This window comes from Panicum hallii, chromosome 2 (genome assembly GCF_002211085.1).
Source record: "Panicum hallii strain FIL2 chromosome 2, PHallii_v3.1, whole genome shotgun sequence".
NCBI classification, from domain to species: domain Eukaryota; kingdom Viridiplantae; phylum Streptophyta; class Magnoliopsida; order Poales; family Poaceae; genus Panicum; species Panicum hallii.
In genome coordinates, this window is record NC_038043.1 from 42743904 (window position 1) to 42766341 (window position 22438).

General features: G+C 43.9%; 4 protein-coding genes across 7 annotated transcripts; 2 read left to right on the forward strand and 2 right to left on the reverse strand.

Annotated features, from left to right (window-relative positions):
- Positions 1 to 94: 94 nt before the first annotated feature.
- Positions 95 to 3702, reverse strand: LOC112880677 (activating signal cointegrator 1). Its single transcript, XM_025945413.1, has 4 exons — positions 3415 to 3702; positions 1486 to 2118; positions 827 to 925; positions 95 to 707 (listed from the first exon to the last, which is right to left on the reverse strand). Exons 1-4 carry the CDS (start codon positions 3574 to 3576, stop codon positions 357 to 359), a joined length of 1245 nt encoding a protein of 414 aa, XP_025801198.1. The 5' UTR covers positions 3577 to 3702; the 3' UTR covers positions 95 to 356.
- LOC112880678 lies at positions 3673 to 7563 on the forward strand. The gene is made up of 10 exons (XM_025945414.1): positions 3673 to 4066; positions 4337 to 4425; positions 4544 to 4651; positions 4787 to 4869; positions 5171 to 5304; positions 5562 to 5611; positions 5708 to 5800; positions 5924 to 6015; positions 6665 to 6771; positions 7119 to 7563. The coding sequence occupies exons 1-10, from the start codon at positions 3800 to 3802 to the stop codon at positions 7158 to 7160; spliced, it is 1065 nt and encodes a 354-aa protein (XP_025801199.1). The 5' UTR covers positions 3673 to 3799; the 3' UTR covers positions 7161 to 7563.
- Positions 7564 to 9983: 2420 nt separating this feature from the next.
- On the forward strand, positions 9984 to 12668 carry LOC112881493 (protein FEZ-like). The gene is made up of 3 exons (XM_025946203.1): positions 9984 to 10650; positions 11441 to 11742; positions 11836 to 12668. Exons 1-3 carry the CDS (start codon positions 10470 to 10472, stop codon positions 12550 to 12552), a joined length of 1200 nt encoding a protein of 399 aa, XP_025801988.1. The 5' UTR covers positions 9984 to 10469; the 3' UTR covers positions 12553 to 12668.
- Positions 11121 to 22381, reverse strand: LOC112881491 (pentatricopeptide repeat-containing protein At1g74600, chloroplastic). 4 transcript variants are annotated; one of them, XM_025946199.1, is made up of 3 exons: positions 19556 to 22381; positions 11795 to 12123; positions 11121 to 11707 (listed from the first exon to the last, which is right to left on the reverse strand). In XM_025946199.1, the coding sequence occupies exon 1, from the start codon at positions 22241 to 22243 to the stop codon at positions 19796 to 19798; it is 2448 nt and encodes an 815-aa protein (XP_025801984.1). In that variant the 5' UTR covers positions 22244 to 22381; the 3' UTR covers positions 11121 to 11707; positions 11795 to 12123; positions 19556 to 19795. The 4 variants fall into 4 exon arrangements, with proteins under 4 accessions (XP_025801984.1, XP_025801985.1, XP_025801986.1 ...); XM_025946200.1 differs by lacking the exon at positions 11121 to 11707 and having other exon boundaries at positions 12094 to 12226; XM_025946201.1 differs by lacking the exons at positions 11121 to 11707; positions 11795 to 12123 and adding an exon at positions 17326 to 17726.
- Positions 22382 to 22438: the final 57 nt, after the last annotated feature.

Consider the following 22438-nt stretch of genomic DNA (forward strand, 5'->3'; position numbering starts at 1 on the left):
CGAGCGCCAGGCCGAGCCGAATTGGGCCCAGTAAAAGCCCACATTTGCCACCACACGAAAAACAGAGGCATCCATCGTCAAAACAACGCCGAGATTCATTCGAACATAGACGCACCCTCCGTAATAGGGCCCTAGAGACTTGCCTAACATAAGATCCTCTTAATCTGTTATACATCAAGTACCATTGACAAAAAATTGAACCGAGGGTAACGTGAAAGGACAAAAGGTGCCAAACACTCGCATTTGCATTTTGCAGGAAACTGGGTGCAAAAGGTGTATGTGCATGAGTTGGATGGGGCACTAAATGATTTTACAGGCCTTTTGTGATTTTTTCAGCTCACTACAATTCAGACGTCTCAATCAAAATCTTGGGAGCATTCGACGTCATCCCCTTCGCGTGCCTGACCAAAGGAACTGTAAGCCAGGTGATCACCTTTCTTCACCTTGCCACTCAGAATGCTCTGCAGGTCCTTGTCATCGTGCTGCAGCCTGCCGGTTACCTCCAGGCACAGACCATTCTTGGCAAGTCTCTTACTCTGTTTTGCTCGGTCAGTTTTTGGCTTCACTGGACCTGTTTCGACGTACACAGGTTGCTCTCTGATTGTGGGGTTGGGCTGTATGCGGTAGCTCTGATCCTTCTCTTCAGGCGGTCTCATGATTGGGTGCTCCGTTTCCAGCTCAGTGGCTCCATCCTTGTTCAAAATCACCTGCAGAAAAACACTTGTGAAGTTATGTCTACATCCAAATGTTCTGCTGAAGCTTCTAGACTTGAACCAAGCATAGATGAGCTGCTGTTCAACAGGAATGCAATAAAGCAAGTAATTACCTTACGGCCCACCAAATCAAATGTAACAACCACTTTCCCCTTTTGACTTGCAGCTGCTTCCTGAGCTTCCTCTTGCTGCTTCTGTAGGACTGACTTTTCCTGGAGTGTGAAAAATAGGTAACTAAGTTAGCATCCTTGAAAGCAGTTCAATTGTGATATGCCAGTTTCTTAAGAGAGCTGTACATAACCTCTTCATATTATCCATGAGGTTACATGTTCTTAATGCACATGATGTTAGAGATTATAATTATGAGGTTGTTATAGAAACAGAACCAGTTCCACAAAATTAATTATTTAAACTTCCTAAAAGGATACTAGAAAGCAATTGAGATTGCGTGGACAATAGATTCATTATAGGGGACACAAGATACATGTATATATAGGCAAGGAAATCCTAGATCATGCTTATGGACACAACCAATCAGGAGATCCTTGCCTATCCCTAACCACTCAGCCATAATAAATCCTATAATAAAAATTAATTCACAAATCAGGATCAGAGGCAGATTTAGATCAAGCTCTCACTATTAAAATCCGTTATTGTTAAGATTTAGCATGGTCACAGCATAGATCAATGGATGGAACTTAAAATATGAACATGTATGGACCATAAGGAATGAAGTGGAACTATCAAGTAGAAAGAATCAAATGTAATTTACCTTTGAAGAGAGCCAACTGTTTCCTTCCATTTCAAAATAGTCACTTTGGTCGTCATAAACTTTAGTCCTTGCAGCAGCGTTCCTGTCATAGTCAACAAGCCTCTTTGCATATGCTTCAGCTTCAGCTTCAGCTTCTGAAAGAGGTAGTCCAACATCACTTAAACCAGCATATGTACTACCTTCCTTTAAGACCAGTGCACCACAGAAACTACAGGGCCCCTCGCCCTCTTGTTCGCACACAATTTTGCCACAAGATAAGCAGTTGCTAACAAGGTTATGCTGCCGTGCTTGGCACGAACAAGGTTTCCCCTGCTTGAAGACAATGGAACCCTTCGCCGCTTCAGCGAGGGAAATGGCCTTTGCCCCTTTCTTTTTTGAACCTCTCTTGGAAGCAAGTTGGGATTCTGCAGTTTCTGATTGATTCTTGGAACTCTGACTAGAAGAAGACGCTGCATTCTTTTGTGCGCGCATTTGTTTCTTTGTTTGTGTAGCCGCCGCGTCAGCAGATGGCTTAACATAAGGCTGAAGGTTAGATGATTGCAAGCTTTCAGTTCCATTCAAGGAACCAATGTGACCCCTCCTCCGCAAGTACTCCTGAATAATGTCCTGAGCAGCTTCTTTTCCAATAAAATTCTGCGACATCAAAAAGTGCAAACCATGATAAGTGTTTATGTAAACTAAGCTATGGTGGTTTCAACATTTGTACATAAATGGTGTGAAAGCGGTATGAAACAAATACACCGAAACAAAAAAAAATGAAGTGATGGAACTAGACCTCTCATAATGATAAGTGACAAACTGAGAAAAATTTCAAGCCAAAAAAGAAAAGAAAGGAAAACAAAAGATGCTAAAGGTATGCTAGTCCTCATCGGTATCTGAGCCAAGTGTGTGTAGTTCACCCTTTCAACTTCAAGATGCTTCAAGATGGACAGCAAAGATATGTGAAGTTAAAAAAAAATCAAACTGTTGCAACTTACAAGGCGACAGTTTCGCAAGAAAGTAACATATTTTTATCATACACTGGAACATATGAAGAAACCTTGTTCTGGAGAGAATAATACACATGTGCCAATCAAACAAGAGACAAATAGCACAGGATTTTGCATCACAAGAGAAGGCAATGGAAAATCGCAGTGGAATTAGAAATCTGCCTTCACATCAGGCCTTAAAGAAACCAGATGGCTTATTTGATAAAGATCCTACACATCCGTTGAATCAAATTCACATTGAGTGGCAGAACCATGATTAACATCTTGTTGTGCCCAGGCACTAACATCCATGTAAGAACATAGAAAATAAATTAATATTCTTGAACTCAATCATCCTGGACACTACCGGACCAAATCATTTAAGTTGCAGCGAACATGCAGACACACATTTAAGCAACAGATTTTTTTTAGATAAAGGATTAACCCAGCCTCTATATCCACCTTGTGGATATATACGGCAAATTAAGCAACAGATTTGAAGTTCAATCATGCTTGCAATACTTGATCAGGTTATACAAAGTCATCCATTATGAAACAATTCATCCAAGCACCTAACAAGTCCATAAGACTCCCAGTAACATGAAGCTTCTTCTAATCTAACTAGCTGAGGCACTTCGATCATTTATCATCCTCTCCTTGCAACGAAACCCCACAGAAACCCAAACCCCAGCAACAAAGCAATTTGGTAGCGACGCGCAGCAGCAAACATCCACACAATCAGAATAGACCGGCGACCGTGTTATTGAAAACTATCAAGTTTTCAGCGATCTGAAATCGCGAAAACCCTAATCCCAGAACAACACTCTGGCCGGCGGTCAGATCAGGCCGCCGCGTCAGGCGCAAGCGCACAAGATAAGCTCCGATCAGAATTTAAAGAGCCACGGCAGATTAAGCGCACAATATACGCGTCGTTCTAAGGGATGGGCACTGGCACACGAACCTCGAGGTAGCTGGCTGCGTCGGGGGGAGATGCGAGCTCGCAGAAGGAGACGAGGCCCGAGATGAGGTCAGCGTCGAGCTCCAGCTCGCTCCCCTTACTCTCCCGAAGATCCTGCAGGGTGCCCTTGAGCCACTCCCCGGACGTGCTTGCCGACGTCGCCATCGCCGCCGCCGCCGCCAACACAACCGCCGGGACAGGAAGAAGGGTTATAACTCTTTTGCGATTCGATCCCTCGACCTATAGGATTTTTCACGGATACGCCTAACTTTACAATTTTTATTTTCAACCTCGGATTTACGTAATTTTCGAAAGCCCCATCATCTTATCCCCGGGACGCCGCGATACTTCACGCGGCTTCACCATCGGTGAGCAGAGAGCAGAAGGCATGTTTCCGATGGCGTCCTCATCGTCGTCGCCGCCGCCGCTCTCACTTATCGTCCTCCGGACGCTCCCGTGCAGACCCGTCGTCCTCTCGAGACAGAAGAAGCCACTTCCCTCGCCAAAATCTGGCCGCTTAGCAGTTGCAGGAGCAGAGCAGCGATTGCTGCGGTTGACGGAGACCGGCCGGTGGAGGAGGAGCTATAGGAGGGGCGGACGCTTTCCGTGTTTCTCCTATAACGCCAATAACAGGAGTCCCTCTCCTTCGGATAAGGTGATGCTTAACCGTTTCGTTTCTTGATAACCTTCTTCTGAACTGGATATAAAAGTAGCTCTGTAGAATTTAGCTTCCGGTAATGGCAAAGAAAATATATCATTTAGCTGAGTGCATCAGAATGAACTGTCAGGAATACATAGCTGCAGAGTATGTAGCTAAATCTAGGGCATTTCCGGAGTTCATTTGGATTGTGGCTATTCCTTGTTTTCATGATATTTTTTTTTCGTGACTGGTGTGGAGCTTGTGACATTATCTGAACCTAAGCAGAGTTCTGACGAGTGGCCAATCCTTCGCCGGTGGGATGTGCCATGGGAGTGGCAAACTGTTATGCTCACCATGGTAGGCTGTGGAGTAAGGTAAGCCACCTTTACACATCAGATTGTTAATTTTTTTTGTTATTTACGGTGAGGTTAGCATGTTTGACTGTACTGTTATGAGTCTGTTGAATAAAGAATCTGAGTGTTCTTTAGACAGCTTTGTTTTGACAGGATTGGTTGAGCAATCCGCTTTGCAATACGTGGGGTTTAAAGCTGTGGAGGCAACTATAGATGAGAAGACAGAAATATTATTTCTTGGGCAACTGTATGATACAATTTTCTATTATTATGTGCACAACACCTTTCAATTCCTTGCTTATAAGCTGTTTATCTTCCACAAATAAATGAGCAACACAAATTGCTGAAAGATTTACATTTTGCTTTTGTACTCTCTGTGCAGTAGCGTGACAGTAGTTCTGCTTGGCGTTATATTTGGCATCACCAATACGTTTCGACCATTCCCAGATGATGTATTTCGTTATGGTAAGGACTCAATCTTGTTATGGTCACTCAATAAATTTCTTATTATGCAAGTACAAAAGCATTTTTCTCATAAAAGCTGTTTTGTCAAGTGAAAATTGTTGTGTGATATTTTGATGGAACATAAATTACCATTTTAAATCATAATTAGCAGTCTAGGTTTATCTTCTTTTTTCATGGTGCTGCTTCTCAAAGTTAATTTATGATGAATAACTTCAAAAAAATTGTGATGAATGTTTCCTTTATAATAATTTTTATCAAAAGGAAGAAGTATATTTATGCAGGAATGTTGTAAAACTTTCAGATATTAAAGAACCGTTCAAGCTGCAGAATGGATGGCTTTTGTGGGCTGGAGTTGGCCTCTTTGTGGCAGTGATTTCTATTGCTTTAGCAGGAGCTGCTATGACCTATCTGAATGGTGAAACTCCAGAGAGAGAGGTCAGATAAATATATGCTTTAGCAACTAGACCTTTCCTGTGCACTACCACATATTAGTCACTTTAATGCCGTTCAAAACATGTTTGTAGTTCAATTTATTCAGCATAGAAGATGTCATATGCTATATGATGTATTTTCTTTTCATATATTTGCCTGTTTACTGTTTAATACAATAGTACATGTAGAGCATAACCTATGCCAAGCGCTTCTTGGAATTTGTTAAGTACTTACAAAAATATTTCGTTTCATTGGCTCAGACTGATTCACTAGTTCTTTTATTGCCCCTGATTGGCTCATCCACTACTAGGTATCATCTATCTCTCTTTTGTGTTTTAGTGGGTTCCTGCCTCTAACCAGGTAACGCGAACTTGATCTTGTTTCCAACTTTCTTTTTTGTTGCTAGCACTGCCTTTTTGGTGGGAATTACTGGAGTTCTGGCACCACTTCTGGAGGAGACCGTGTTTCGAGGATTTCTAATGATGTCCTTGACTAAGTGGTAAAAATCCAAACTTGTTTCCCGTTTGTCCTAGCAATTTTTTTTCTCCTGCTTGCATGTAGAAATTTGGTGCATTGCAAAAGTTTTTCATGTTGAGGTATTCAACAATTTTTCTGGGTACAGGTTTCCTACTCCAGTTTGTGTACTTGTCAGTGCTGCTGTATTCGCCCTTGCTCATCTGACTCCTGGACAATTTCCACAGCTATTTTTACTTGGTAATTCTCTGTTCAAATTTTATTAAAATAGAAAACCATATGAATACCAAACATATTAGTTGGTAATCAATTGGACCATATCCTGCCTAGTTACATCGTTGTGGCCATTTTGTGGTATGCATATTTCTGGTTTTTTCTTTGTAAGAAAAAAGTGAAAATTGACTTCAAGATATGGCAGCTGCAGCTGCAAACGGCGCAAGCGCACGTGGCACAGGGGGTTGGGGTGTTGGGGTGGGGGAGGGGTAACCCAATAGGCAGACACAGTACGCAAGGTCTAAATGCAGTTAAAACTGACATCCACAATCACAACCGTTAGCATATTCAACTGTTGTCAATTACAGGAATTGCTGATTTGTTGGTAAGTTTTGGCATGCCATATTTATGGTCTGTTTTTGTAAGAAAGTAGTTTTAGAACTGGCTGCGCAGGTATCTGATTTGACAGACGATTGTATCCAAACACACAACCGGCAGGCACAACATGCAACACCTAAATTAAATGGATTTAGATCCGATGACTACAACCAGGCACAGTCACAGCTATTGGCATATGCAATCAGTTGTTAGATACTGGGGTTACTGATTTCTTTGTTTAATTCTTTGCTTTTTTGCTTGCCATTGTTACTTACTAACCTTGTCCATTGTTATGCAGGTGTTACACTAGGGTTTTCGTATGCTCAAACCCGCAATCTTCTAACTCCTATTACAATACACGCATTTTGGAACTCAGGAGTAATATTGCTGCTAACCTTTCTTCAGGTATGTCCCTCTATCATAAGTTGCATAAGTTAGCAGTGAGTAATACACGCATTTTGAGAATTCTCGAAATCATAAGTTCTTGGTGAGCATAATACACTCCTATTACAATACACGCAATCTTCTAACTCCTATTACAATACACGCATTTTGGCAAAACTCGTTCTTGGTGAACATTCTCAAAATCATAAGTTGCATAGAATTGCACAAGAGTAGGAACAGCTATTTCTCTGTTACCTAAATATCTTTATATTTGTTTTTTAATTTAAGTCATAGTGCTCTGGAACATATTATGTTCTGTAAAAGGTATGCAATGCAGTAATTTACAGTGGTTTTGTATACTGTGTCAGCTGCAAGGATATGATATCAAGGAGCTGTTGGGGGCATCGTGAAGGTTTGGACTTTGGACAAAGCAGACCCTGGTTTTGTGCAATAAGGTGATACCAAGGAGCTCTATAGGGCGTGTGATCTGTCACATCTGATGTCAGCAAAACCACGTGGAAAGAATCAAAGAAATACGGGTCTGCAAGTTGGTTGCGTTTCCAGAAGTTTTACGACACATCACTACTCTGTAAAGCTGTTCATGTAGGGCGCGTGGCAGATGACCTTAATGCAAGAACTGCAGAAACACCCGTCAATAAACGCATGAAGTGCAGAAGGATTTACATCCTTGTTCATGTCATGAGTTGTTTTTTATGTATGTAGCCAGGAGTTACGCTTTGGGGTACAGGGTAACAGGGCAGAACAACATATGCCTAACATCGGTAAGATAAATACATCTGAATATGAACTTCATCCGGTGCGATTCAAATGTGGGATCCGGCGACACGACAACCCCTGCATATTTGACTTACCGATACCTAATTGTTTCCAAGTGTTCCATGCTGACATAAGCGACCTTGCTCCATTCTATGAAGCATATGATAGTTTATACTCCATCCATTCCAAATTATTAGTCGTTTTAGATTTTTACATAGTTTTTGTTATATATCTAAACATATGTTATCTCTAGGTGCATTGCGAAATCTATATATCTAGAAAAGCTAAAATAACTAATAATTTGGAACGGAGGGGTACCTATTTAGTTCAGACTCTGGGGTGACTTATTAGGTTTCACTAATCATAGCTAATGGATAGTTACAGAAGACCTTGAAATTATAAAATGGCATGCACAAGTTGCACTCTATTTGAGAACTTATTCCAAACAGTGTCCAGCACTGCCCACTGGCAATGTCCTTTGTGCAGTTCTGGGTTGACATGCGCCAAATGCACACCTGGAGCGCTGTGCAAGGGATTTCGATGTGTGCTATGCTTTCTCCTGCTGTCACTTAATATAACGTGAGTGAAATGCCAGTGTTCTGCTCTGCTTTCCGCACGGCGGACGAGCTCTTCGTGTGAATCAGGGATGAAGCAAGGCTATGGTAACAAGCCGGTGCATTTCGTCTTCTATAGCTACGGCAGTAGGATGTCACAGCCTTTGCATGTTCAAAGAAAGTTTACAAACAGTGAGTTGTTTTATACTGTAGACTCCCGCATGTTGGAAGGGCTCCAGTTGTTTTAGGACATGGAGCAAGGGCTCTAGCGTGTACTACCTCCAGTATAATCTTAAATACAAGTCTGATTGGTTTCTTGCAAGGTCACTAGCATGGCTATGAATATGGTGGAAGTGGAATTTTTCACCCTTTTTCCTTCGAACTTCTGTGTGAATCGGTGAATGGAGGGAGCCGCGAACACGACATCAAATCCGCTGATTACTCTCTTCTTGACGATTGATCTGCAGTCTGGTTTGCTGTCCTATCTGCCAACTTGGTTCAAGGAACAAACTAAAGTGAAGTTAACGGCTCCAATCATATTATCTCAATGTTAGGTGTCGCTTTCTAGGCCAGTCCATTTCTACCCTGTAACAGTCATGACAAGATGCAGGTAGGATCTGGAATGACTGGATTACGTGATGCAAGGTCGGAAGGCGTAAATGGACAAAGAAATGATAGGGAAGTATGAAACCTTGGAGGCTCTTGGGGTCACTCTATTTGGCAGGATCGTATTTCTTTTGTAGGTTTCAGTTGCTGACTGCGCGTAAACTTATTTTTCTATGAATGAAAAAGTTATACACATGCTGCAGTTGCTTGTGAATGCATCTGAGTAATTATTATCAAGCTCACGATGTAAACGGGATGGAAGCCAACTTATGGCCAAAATAGAAAGCACACTAACTTGAACTACTGTTGGATGCCAGAAACACAGATGATTGTGGACGATTCTGCAAGGTTCATGTAGGACTGACTCATAAACTTTAGCATCAAACAAGATTTAAGAAGTGAACTTTAAGTCTATAATAAAGCCCTCGAGAAACTGGTTTACAATAAGAAACTGGTTTACAGTAAGAAGGTACCGTGAGATTGGTGAGAACAGTTTGGTGTAAGTAGTACGGCAGTTGATAAAATACAATATGGAGGATTACTACACTGCTAAGCCATCGATAAAGCCATATATGTATCCATTGGGCGCTAAAGTTTTCTCGTATAACTAAATGCGGTTTTCTAACACTGCTTCCAACTTTTGAGCTAAGCTATTGCCGGTTGAAGATAATAATTCCACACAGAAATTCATATGTGTTATATGCTGTCACATCGATATTGCTCCAATCAATTAACAGTAAAAAAAATCTATCCACATAAATGAAGCTTCCATAGTGAGAACCAAACTAAACAAGTAGGAAAGGGTCTTGATGTAGGAATAGAGCCCAGGAGCAGTGATGCATAGTAAAACAATCATATGGTAAGATATTTTCTAATCCAGAGAATGGAGAGATGTCTTGACGCTATCCTTTGCAGATAAAGTGAACCTAAAGAAGAATTTAAAGATTTTGGGGCTGTGATATTAATTAGGGATGCAAGTTTTGATTTATGGGTCAATGCAGAACTCATCCAATCAAACTAATTTGGATCTCAAAGCATGAAAAAAACGGAAGGTGACGTACAAAACTAATAGTACATCACAGGATGTAGAGAGGAGGTGTCCACTGTCCAGCTTCCATTGCATAAATTCGTTCAGTTTAATTTGTATAACATTCTCCATTACCGCGGTAGGAGAATTTCTGTATGGCTGTTACCGGTGTCCGAGATGCCTAGATCATAATCTTGCGTAGTGTGAATCGAAAGGGACTGATGGTCCCTGTATGCTGCTAAGATTGTCTTCATTGATATACTAATCACTGGTTAAAAAATCAAATAGGTTCAAGAGACAAGGAGTATAGGATTTCTTTAATGCAAGTTGGTATCCATACTTGCGTACCTGGTCTAGTCGTGTTTTGGCAGCTATGGTTTCTTATGTAAAGCATATGTTAACCTCCCCTTCCTAACGTTTATGACCCGGAACACAGGCGTGTAGTAAGAGGCCTTTGGGAACGTTCATCTGATTGAAATGCAGTTCATCACCAAGGTCACCAGTATAAAAGCACTTGCTTCTCACCTCATCTCCAGTTAAGCTAGTTGCCTTCTCTTCCTCCTCCCAACCTTCTAAAATCTAGGTCCTTTGAGCAGTTCACCGCCTCTTATATGAGCTGATAGAGTTCCTGCACTGCACTAATTATACATGACAGTACGGAGTGCATAGTTACTTTCAGTCGTAAACCCGTTCACTATTTCCACAGAAGTAGTACAAGACTGGGTAACCAGGATCAGTCTTCACCAGTCCAAGTTATGGATGAGAGATCTGATATGGACAAGTCAGATGAGGTCCTTCTTCCTGGTTTTCGGTTCCATCCTACAGATGAAGAGCTCGTCGGCTTCTATCTCAAGCGAAAGATTCAGCAAAAACCTCTGTCCATAGAGCTCATCAGGCAGTTGGACATCTACAAGTATGATCCATGGGATCTCCCAAGTAAGCCACAACTTTCTCTGTACCTCTTGTTAGTCAATGAACCAACTTCGGTTTTGTGAAGCAACTTTTTCTCTAAATGATAAAATGACTGCAAAAATGAATTTATATTTCTGCGTCAATAGAACTGGTGGAATAGTTTCTCTGCTTACTAGCGTGAATATACTGTGTTCCACATAAAGGATATATTAGGAGCCCAAGATTATTCCTCATCACCAACTTGTAGCAACCAAAGTATGCACAGAAGTCAATAGCCCAAGCCACAGCACTTCAGCTTCATGATCCGCTATACAAACTAGGACTATTCTGTACAGTTTTTAGATATAGGTACTGCCAACACTTCAACAAAATGATACAGCTTTCAGTTTTCACAATTATCCTATCAGCAAAATAACAATGTCATCTTCATCCACTTCAGGATAGAGATTGAGTACTGAAACAAGTCTGTACAAATCACAGTAGCCAACCCTCGGTGCAATAAAAATCAAATCAACTTGAATAAAGACTTCTACAGCATCACCAGTAAAAAGAAATCAAATATTGTAAGCATGCAAGTGAAAGGGTTCTGAATATGGCAACCATAAACAAAAACAATCAAAAATGGGAAAACATAGTACACACTCATTTTCTTTGATATTATTAACACACCCAAGCTGTTCATCTTCAAACGTATAGATACCTAGTAGATTAGTAGGTTCCCATCAGAATACTATGGTTGCCATCTTACATCATGTCTGATTTTTCACCTTTGCTTTCTGCAACCATATATTCTTGTTGAATTACTCTTGCACAGAGCTTGCAAGCTCCGGGGAGAAAGAATTGTACTTTTACTGCCCAAGGGACAGGAAGTATCGGAACAGTGCTAGACCAAATAGAGTCACAGGAGCTGGATTCTGGAAAGCAACAGGAACAGATAGGCCCATATACTCTTCCGAAGGAACCAAGTGCATAGGCCTGAAGAAGTCACTTGTCTTTTATAAAGGGAGAGCAGCAAAAGGGATCAAGACAGATTGGATGATGCATGAGTACAGGATGCCTTCACTCAATGATCCCTCACTTCCTAAAACACCAAAAGACAAAAATATTCCAGCCAATGTAAGCAGTTTACTCTGAGCATTCAGTTATAGCACAGAAGTTCAGAAAATACCTATGTGTCGTGTTGTTCTCATAGTTTTCTTTATCAAACAGGATGCCTGGGCTATTTGCAGGATATTTAAAAAGCCTAGCTCTGTGGCACAAAGAGTGTTGTCTCACTCCTGGAGTCCTCAATCAATGGCAACGACAGAGCCAGAGCTGCTATCAGCTTTGCAGTCCATACAAGCTTCCCATTTTGCTTTGGAAAGCTCCTCTTGCTCACCAAATCAATTCAACAGCCAACATTGTTTGCAGGGACGGCAGCAGCAGAAGCTTAACAGTTCACAAGACGGCTCTTCATGTAAAATCATTAACTTCAACCGCAGTCCATCTTCAACTCAACTGTCAGAGAAAGACAACCATAGCAGTACAATCATCTTGCCATTTGAAACACAATCACTGCAGAAATCATCAGCTGTCACATCCGTGCTTCTAAGTATGGCCCCTGGAATAGTCAATAGCATGAATGAAGCTTTGCCAAACTCAGAGATGGAGCAGCTTGAACCATCCTATGGATACACGGCTGATTGGGGTATAGACACAAATGGAGGTGTTGAAAATAAAGATGATGACCCATATTCAAGAAAACCTAGTAATGGATTCAGTTCAGGCATTGAGTGCGGAAGTCAACGAAAAATAAAATTTCCATTTGATTTAGAGGTGGATTCACCAGATGATTGGACCAGCAGCATGCCATGTGATTCTATCCCTTGTCCCCCACCTCCCACAGAAATGTCGAATAGCAGCTCCACAGAAAAATATTATGCATAATTAGAGATATAACACCAAGAGCTATCTTCATCTGTTAGCAAAAGACCAACCCTTGTACATTTTCACTTAGTTTTATAAAATTATAATTACAAAATATATCCGTGTTAACAGAAAAACTATCAGAGAGAAGAAAAGCTTGGTTTTGTATGTCTAGTATAATGGATACTCTACAATTTCAACGAGAACTAGGTATGAGGCCTTTATGCCAAGTATGCAAATTCTATCATAAGTTGATAAGTATTTCCATGTATGCCAATCCCATCCTGATTGCTTCCATGCTGAGCTTATCCACTATAGCTGCCCTAATTCATCCAAAAACTTTATGAGAATACTCCATGTTGCCACTGTTGGAGTACAGGTATACAGGTGAACTGCTTACAGATAAGTCCGAGAATATCCTGCTTTAGTTGCATAGCCATGTAAAAGACTACCAGATAATGGTCTTGCCATGTCAGTGCAGAGGCTAAAAACAGATTAGCTTTCGAACCTTACTATCTGAAAATTAGTTGCCACCTAAAGATGAATTACTGAAATTACCTCCTTACTAAAAAACATTTATAGTATATCCAGATAGCACAACCTCATCTTTGAATGGAGTTGCATAAAAAATTCTTCGAACTCTTTGAACATCTCAATGTCTGAAGTATATGGAAACAAAACAATGGTTAATCCATGTTATCTTGGAATGATTTGTGGAAAAGATGCTAGCCATTTGTCTTTAGGTGTGTTTATGAAGAGAGCACATGGGCCTACAACATATGGGCCTTTGATATACTTAACAATGATTTTCCCATAGATGTGAAGGACATGTCCATGAATCTCATCGCCTTTTGAGCAAACACTTTGGTCCATAACAACTGAAGCAATAGCAGATAACAACACAGGATCGGGTGTGAATCCATCAGCATATTTTTTAACTGGAATGCCTCAAGCCTCAATTGAATGACCATGTGATACAAAACTAGCAACCATTGCTGTCCATTGCATTTAATCACGTTCCTGCATCCTCCCTCCAAAGACCTTGTAGCTATCTTCCAAAATCACCACACCTAAAAGTACATTGTGGAGAGTAATTCCCACAAGAACACATGGTGCTAAGCATGCCAACTTCTCTGAAACACCTTCTCAGACAACCGAATAGCCCCAACATTTGCATATGTGTTGATCAGAGCCTCTGTGACAACGCAATCTAAACACAGGTCTGTCATCATATTCATGCCATGGACATGGCTACCTGTCGTATCATATACATCTGCGAGGAACCGAGCAGTATGCTCATAGCCATGTATTTGTTACCCGCCACACTGGTGCCTGATTCTGCCCAATTCTGTGATCAGGGTCCCGTCTGAGCGCCATCCCCTGCACTGCCTTCCCAACCGCTAACTCCAAGCTGCGGTGCATGCACAGAGAGGCCTGGAGCACGTGAACGAATTTAGCTGAATGTCACAATGGCGAGCTAGTGCCTGTTCGCCATTCCGCACCATCCCCGAGATGATCACCTGACCGCAATCCAGAACACCAGAGCACCAGTTCTCTCCATCCTCGAACGCCCTGAAAGCATCGCCCCGGCAGCTGGCTTTGGCAAGAAGGTTCATCGTGGCGGTGCTGCAGACGTGCGCATCACCAGGAGCCTGTCCTTCCAGGCAGTGCAGTAAAGCTGCTCGACGAAGGCAAGGGCCATGGCGTTCGTCCCAGAGGCGTCGGCGCAGGCTGCCAGTGTGTTCCTGTAGGAGAACCGGCAGGAGGTGGTCCGTACCATGGTGCGGCATTCCGTCAAGCAGGTAGGGCACGTGGGAAGGGGGCGACGAGTAGAAAAGACTGCGCAGAGGACACAGACGTCGGGCGGGTGGGACCGGTGAGACGGGTGGAGGCATTTGAGAATTACGATGGAGCAGCGGAATAGTAGGGTAGGGAGAGTAGGACTGTAGGAGAGAGCACAGCGGCCTCATTTTCGGATGCTGGAAGGACAGAGGGGGGGTTTGGTGGGTGCTATATCTGCGCTGGTGGCCCAGGGTTTTGCCATGGCGCTCAGTTTTGAAGCACCTCAAAGAACAAGGCAGGGGTGAGGAGTCGGAGCCTTAGAATTTTCTTTCATTGGAATGGATTAGCTAGGACCCTCTGTCGAACTGTCACAAAGCTGGTCTCTGTTACCGTAGATGAGGATTACTCTCAATAGTGGAGTCTTGATGTATATATGTACAGAGAGGAATATGGGCCATGGGCCTAAAGTAGACATGCTGCTTAACACCCCCTCAAAATCAAGGCGGAGGTGGAGGATCCGAAGCATTGAGTTTGAGCATATGTAACCGATGTTGCTCTCGAGTTTGTGCTTTAGTAAAGAAATCTGCCACTTGCAGTTCGGAAGGCACATACTGAAGAGCAATCGTGTTTTGGTGACAGTGAGACCGAGTGAAGGAAGCATCAACACCAATATGCTTTGTAAGTTCATGCTTCACAGGGTCTTTGGCAATCTGTATGGCTCCAGTATTATCACATAGAAGAGGTGTGGGAGCATCACAAGAAACGCCAAAATCAGCCAATAGCCATCGAAGCCATATAATCTCAGAAGTGGTGGTGGCAAGGGCCCGAAATTCTGCCTCGGTATTAGACCGAGAGACAGCTGACTGCTTCTTGGACTTCCATGCTAGAGGAGATGATCCAAGAAAAATACAATAACCAGTGACAGAACGGCGATCAGTTGGATCACTCGCCCAAGTGGCATCGGAATAGGCATGAAGATAAAGCGGGCTATTATGAGCATAGAATAAACACTGAGATGATGTCCCCCTCAAGTATCTTAGCACACGAAGCAAATGTCCAAAGTGAACTGAAGTTGGAGCACTCACAAACTGGCTTAAGATATGTACGGCATGAGCAATGTCAGGTCTGGTGACAGTGAGATAAACAAGACTGCCCACAATATGCCTATATCGAGAGGGATCCTCAAGAGGAGCACCCTCTGTAGGACGAAGCTGCAAGTGAAGGTCCATGGGTGTGGCAACTGTTCGACTGTCAGTAATGCCAGAGCGTGCAATAAAGTCTTGTATATACTTGGATTGAGAGAGATAATAGCCCTTGGAAGAATGCAAGACCTCAATTCCTAGAAAATAACTGAGAGGGCCCCAGTCAGACATCTAAAATTGCTCGCCAAGTTGTTGCTTCACATGAATAATATGATCAACATCATCTCCAGTAATTAGCATATCATCAACATATAGAAGCAGCAAAGTGCGACCACGTGGAGAGAGATGAACAAATAAGGCAGGATCATGTGCACTTTGTGAAAAACCAGCAGCTCTTATCACCGATACAAAGCGTTCAAACCAAGCACGGGGAGCCTGTTTAAGACCATATAAGGCACGACGAAGACGGCAAACATATCCTGGAGGTGCATTAACACCTAGCGGTGGCTGCATATAAACTACCTCATGTAAATCACCATGAAGAAAGGCATTCTTAACATCCATCTGAGAGATATCCCAGGACTTAGAAGCAGCCACGGCAATCAGAGTACGAACCGTGGTCATGTGAGCAACAGGAGCAAAAGTCTCATCATAATCACAGCCTTGAGTCTGCTGAAAACCTCGGGCAACCAGACGAGCTTTATATCGCTCAATAGAACCATCAGATTTGGTTTTAACTTTGAAGACCCATTTACATGTGATAGGGATTGTATGAGGTGGTAATGGAACAATATCCCAAGTACCTGTGCACTCAAGTGCAGTGAGCTCCTCAGACGTAGCAGCCTGCCATTCCGGAATGATAGAAGCCTCATGATAAGTGGATGGCTCATCAAGAATAGCACTGGCACGTGGAAATCCCAATTTATCAGGTGGCTGAAGATTGGCGCGATCACGCAGATTGTAGCTAGGCCCAACCTGTGACTCATCAGGAGCATTAGAATCAACCAAAACAGGAGCATCGGGACTGGCCGAGGAAGATGGACTAGATGGAGGCTGTAGATGAGTGGTAGAGCGACGCGTGTAAACACGTGTTATGGGTGGTTTACATGGTGGAGATGGGATTGGTGGAGGGTCATTAGGAGGTGGTGGAGCGTCATCAAGAGGAGCTGGTGTAGACGAAGGTGGATCATCACTAGATAAAATAGGAGGAAGGTAAAGAAAAGATGTAGATTCTGTAGAAGAAGATGATGAATGGGTAGAAGGGTTATAAAAGAAAGGACGATCCTCAACAAATGTCACATCACGAGAGATACGCATGTGACGAGTGGAAGGATCATAACAACGATAACCCTTATGCTCAGGACTATATCCTAGAAAAACACATTCAGCCGACTGAGCTGTCAACTTAGTTCGCTCACGAGATGGAAGCAAAACATAGCAGGTACATCCAAACACCCGAAGATGATCATAGCAAGGAGTGCCAAAAAGAACTTCACCAGGACACTTACCAGATAGTTTGGATGACGGTTTTCTATTAATAAGATAAACAGATGTTGAGACCGCTTCCCCCTAAAAGTGAGAGGGAACAAAGGAGGCAATTAGAAGAGTCCTAGCAGTTTCAATGATATGACGATGTTTGCGTTCAGCTACACCATTTTGAGGATGGGCTCCAGGGCATGAGAGCTGAGGAAGAGTACCTTCAGAGACCAGAAACTGGCGAAAAAGATCAGACAAATATTCTCCACCAGAGTCAGAACGAAAAATTTTGATAGAGGTGGAAAATTGAGTATGAACCATGCGAGTAAAAGACTGATAAATAGAATATAATTGGGACCGGTGTTTCATAAAGTAGAGCCAAGTGTATCGAGAGTGATCATCAACGAAGATAACATAATATTTATGGCCACCTTTAGTAGCAAAAGGAGCCGGGCCCCATACATCTGAGTGAATAAGATAAAAGGGTTTAGCAGAGTGAGAGACACTAGAAGGATAGGGAAGTTGAATCTGTTTTCCAAGCTTACAACCCTTACAATGAAAGTTAGACTCGACAGATGTATGACCTAAATAGCCTTGATGTACTAATGTGGACAAGCGAGACCCGCAGAGATGACCAAGTCGATGATGCCACTTCATGAAGGATGATGGAGATGATGATGAAACAGATGACACACGAACATCGGAAGAAGTAAGACGCAAGGTGTCCAAAATGTAGAGGTTAGAAGTACCTCTACGGCGATGGCTAGTCCCAATCACAATCCCGGTTTGACGATCCTGAACAAAACAAGATGAGTCATCAAATCCAATAAAACAATTATGATCAGCAATTTGGCCCACTGAAAGAAGATTCATGGACAACTTAGGTACAAATGAGACATCAGGGACAGAAAATTTGGTATTACAAAGAGAACCCCGATGAGTAATATAACAGAATGTACCATCAGCTGTCTGAATAGAGGCACCGTCAGTGATTGGCTTGCAAGTAACCAACTGAGACTGATCAGATGTCACGTGAAAGGAGGCCCCGGAATCAAGAACCCAAGCTGGCTGAGAGGCATCAACAGATGAAGCAGCAGCAACAGAGACAGAACCATCTCGAGCAGTAGAAGAGGTACCACGGCCATGAGCAGCACGAGAAGCTCGACGGGCACGATACTCAGCTAGCTTCTCAGGATATGCAGAAAAACAATTTGCCGATAGATGAGTAGTCTTGCCACAATGCTTACATGGCTCTGAAGATGTACCTCTAGGTACAGTGATCCGCTGAGAGGCTGCCAGCACACTATGGGGCATTGTCACAGTGGATAAAGAAGACATAGACTGCAGGCGTGTCTCTTCAGCAAGTAATTCAGCCAAGGCTTGGTCCATGGTTAAAGTAGATGAATTATGAAGCAGCCGAGTACGAATGGAATCAAATTCTGGCTTCACTCCCATGACAAAACGATATGTCAGAAATTTTTCAATGAATTTGTGGGCTGGGCAGTCAGCTGCTGTGCACTCATTCACCATGGAAGTCAATGAACCCATCAAACGGTCATAAGCAGAATAATAGTCATCAATAGACATATCACCTTGCTCAATGACATGAATTTGCTGCATGAGATTATGGAGAAGAGCACCACTGCCCTAAACATAACGCTGCTTTAGAGCAGACCATATTTGCTTAGCTGTTTTAAACTTTCTGAGACTCATAATCATGGACTGTTTAATGCTATTAACCATGGCAGCCATCACCTTCCCATCATTTATTTGCCATGTGGTGATAATACTAGCATTATTGCCATCAGACTTAGGTGGATCATCAGTGAGGTGGGAGTAAAGACCATGACCTCTCAGAGTAGTTTCAACACAAAAAGACCACTCCGGATAATTGGAACCATCAAGAGTGATATTAATAACAATGAAACTGATCTGAGTCATGGTGAACAGAGCAGAGCAGCCGCACACCCCCAGAACAGAGCAGCCGCACACCCCCCTCCGCAGCAGACAGACGGGGCGCCGAGAAGAGGAAACGGGCCGTAGCAACCGGCGGAGGGGCGCAGCAACCGGCGGCAGAGGGTGAACAGGCGGACAATCAGAGAGGTGACGAGCGGCTGCAACGAGCAGCAGGCTTGATGACGGGTGACAGAGATGGGGCCGCGACGGCGGCGGACGGGAGGGCCGCGACGGGCGGCGGGCAGACGAAGCGGACAGCGCCGGCCGCTGCAGACGCGGGACGGATGGGGAGGCCGCAACAGGCGGCGCGCGCGGCGCCCTGAGCGCGGCGCGCGCACGAGAGGCAACTGGCGGACGGGCGGCGGGCAAAAAAAAAAACGGATCTTGGGTGGATGCGGAGGGGACGCTCCTCACCCTAACCCTACCTGCTCTGATTCCATGTTACCGTAGATGAGGATTACTCTCAATAGTGGAGTCTTGATGTATATATGTACAGAGAGGAATATGGGCCATGGGCCTAAAGTAGACATGCTGCTTAACAGTCTCATGGTTCAACACAAATCATGCAAGTGACGACACACTACAATCCAGCATTCTCAGAAATTAGTTGCTGAATTGGAAATTAAGATGAAGAAAATGCAATAATAACTGCGAAGTTTTCAACCTACCTTCTGGTAAATATGTGCTCGTGCACTCCAAGAATCATGAGTTGACAGACACCATGGTTTTCATTGAACTCTTCCAGCAAATTATGCATTTTCAAAGCATCCTCCAAATAATTTTCCTGAAGACAATTCATAAATACAACATACCACTCTCGTAAGTTGAACAAAAAACATCTTTGACTGATTTTCTTATTTCCATCCAGGTTCATAAATACAATATATCTCTTGAAGCATTTTTTGTTCTTACAACATACTCCATCCAGGTTCTTTCTTCACATCCTTGACTGATTTTCTTATTTCCATTACTCCTTCCCAGTCTCCCGAATTTGCTCGAATGTTTGATAGAGTAGCAAAACACCCTGAATCATAATTTTCTTCATGGATCTTATTTTCTACAAAACGTCCAAGTACAGCATCACCATGAACTCTGCAAGCAGCAAGCAGCGTGCTCCACACCATCAAGTCAGGTTTTACAGGCATACTCTCAATAAAACTTTTTGCCTCTGCAAGCCTCCCAGATCGACCAAGTAAATCAACAATACAGCAGTAGTGATGCAATACTGGCTCAACCCCATACACAGTTCTCATTGAATTAAAATATTTGAAGCCTTCTTCAACCAAACCATTACGGCCACAAGCAGACAAAACACTCACAAGTACGACAGGGTCTGGTTTTACTCCACATCTAATCATCAAATCAAACATCATCAAAGCATCCTGACTGCTTCCATGCTGAGCATATCCATCAATTATAGCTGTCCAAGTAACCAAATCCGGATCACTTATTTCATCAAAAACTTTACGAGACTCATCCAGGTTGCCACTTTTCGAGTATAGCTTCAGAAGTGCACTGCTCACAGACAGGTCAGATAGTATGCCTACTTTCGCTGCATACCCATGTAATAGTTTACCATAGAATGGTCTTGCCATGTCAGCACAGATGCTAATAATTGATGAGCATACAAATCTATCTATCTGAAAACCAGATGTCAACATCAGCTGAAACAATGAGATTGCCTCCTCACTAAAACTATTTGCAGCGTATCCAGATATCATTGAAGATAACATGACCTGGTCTTTGGATTGAGTGGCATCAAAAATTCTTCGAGCTGTTTGTACATCTTGACATTTGGAATACATAGAAACAAGGCAATGGTTAATGGACGTGGTTCCTCCATAGACACGAAGGACATGTCCATGAACTTCCTTTCCTTTGAGCAAACACTCTGGTATATTACAGGCTGAAAGAATGGCACGTAAGGACATATCATGTGGTGTAAAACCATCAACAATCATATTCCTAAACACCTGGAATGCCTCAACCGAATGACCGTGAGTTGCAAAACCAGCAACCATTGATGTCCATGACACTTCATCCCGTTCCTGCATCTCTTCAAAAACCTTGTAGCTATCCTTCAAATCATTACATTTGGAGTACATGGTGGAAAGTGCAGTTCCCACAAGAACAGCCTGAACAAACCCATCCTTTATGACCAATGAATGCAGCTGCTTGCCAAGCTCAATTGCATCGACAAAACTGAAAACAGAAGCATAGCATTTGTCATTCGGTCTCAGGCCCTGACATAGCATCCTCCTTAACAGCAGAATTGATCTTTGTAGGCTATGGCTGCTAACCGCGGATATGAAAGCCGACCAGATGCTTCTGTTGCTAACTGTGCCAACTTCTTGAAACACCTTCTCACACAGCTGAATAGCCCCAATGTTTGCATATGTGGAAATCAAAGCCTCCTTCACAACATGATCCAAGTACAGCTCAGTCTTCATAATCATGCCATGCACCTGGCTAGCCTCCCGTATCATGGACATCTGAGAGCAGGCGAGCAATATGCTCGTAGCAGTATATTTGTTAATCACCACGCCACTCTGCACCATTTCCCTGAGCAGTAGCATGGCACTTGTTGGCTCTTCCAACTGCACAAAACCAGCGATCGCAGTTGTCCATGAAACCACATTCCGGATAGGCATCCTCCAGAACTCATTCATGGCAGCACCCATCTCACCGCATTTCACGTACATGTTAATGATGGATGTCCCAACAAAGACATCATACTCGGGATCACCACGGAGCACCATGCCATGCACCGCCCTCCCAACCCCCAACTCTACGCCCGCCGCGCACGCGCTGAGAGCCCCGGAATACGTGAATGAGTTCGGCCCACAAGAGGACCTCCTCACCATTTCAATGAACATCTCTACACCGAGAGCGGGCTCACCGTTACGCACCGCCCCGGAGATGGCCGCGTTCCAGCAGACCACGCTGCTGCGGTCCCCGTCCTCGAACGCCCGCAGCGCGTCCTCCAGGCGGCCGTGCTTCGCGAGAAGGTCGACCGCGGCGCTGCAGACGTAGGCGTCCCGCGAGACCCCGTCCTTCCAGGCGGCGCAGTAGAGCTGCTCGGCGAAGGCGAGCGGCGCGGCGGAGGCGGCGCAGGCTGCGAGGGAGTTCCCGTAGGAGAACCTGCAGGGAACGGAGGCCGCCGCACCCGCGGCGCGCGCGCGGACGAAGCCCGCGAGCGCGGGGGGGAGGTGCGCGAGGCGGTCCGCGGCGCCGCGGCGCGGCATTCCGTCGAGCGGGTTGTGGGCGCGCGCGGCAGCGGAGGAGGAGGACGAGTAGAGCGCGCGGGCGGGGGCAGGTGGGGCTGAGACGGGGAGGCGGGGCCGCGGTGGGGGCATTGCGTTGCGGACTTGCGGTGTAGCAGTGGAGCAAGGAGCCCTGGTGGGAGAGACGTTGCTACACTTGAGAGCGCGCCATCGCCATGGCGCAGCGCAGACGCCCGGAGCTTTGGGACTTGAGGACTTGGATATCTTGCTTCCGACTTCCTAATTCCTAAGATTTCGTTTTCTTTTGGAAACGGAGAGATGAATTAT

Coding starts and splice junctions, on each gene's coding strand:
- LOC112881491 (XM_025946199.1), bottom strand. CDS start 22,243: ATGCCCCCACCGCGGCCCCGCCTCCCCGTCTCAGCCCCACCTGCCCCC.
- LOC112880678 (XM_025945414.1), top strand. CDS start 3,800: ATGTTTCCGATGGCGTCCTCATCGTCGTCGCCGCCGCCGCTCTCACTT. Junction 4,652..4,786: donor ATATTATTTCTTGGGCAACT/GTATGATACAAT, acceptor CTCTCTGTGCAG/TAGCGTGACAGTAGTTCTGC. Junction 5,612..5,707: donor ATTGGCTCATCCACTACTAG/GTATCATCTATC, acceptor TTTTGTTGCTAG/CACTGCCTTTTTGGTGGGAA.
- LOC112880677 (XM_025945413.1), bottom strand. CDS start 3,576: ATGGCGACGTCGGCAAGCACGTCCGGGGAGTGGCTCAAGGGCACCCTG. Junction 2,119..3,414: donor ACGCAGCCAGCTACCTCGAG/GTTCGTGTGCCA, acceptor TTGATGTCGCAG/AATTTTATTGGAAAAGAAGC. Junction 708..826: donor TTGATTTGGTGGGCCGTAAG/GTAATTACTTGC, acceptor GTTTTTCTGCAG/GTGATTTTGAACAAGGATGG.
- LOC112881493 (XM_025946203.1), top strand. CDS start 10,470: ATGGATGAGAGATCTGATATGGACAAGTCAGATGAGGTCCTTCTTCCT. Junction 10,651..11,440: donor TGATCCATGGGATCTCCCAA/GTAAGCCACAAC, acceptor ACTCTTGCACAG/AGCTTGCAAGCTCCGGGGAG. Junction 11,743..11,835: donor ACAAAAATATTCCAGCCAAT/GTAAGCAGTTTA, acceptor TTTATCAAACAG/GATGCCTGGGCTATTTGCAG.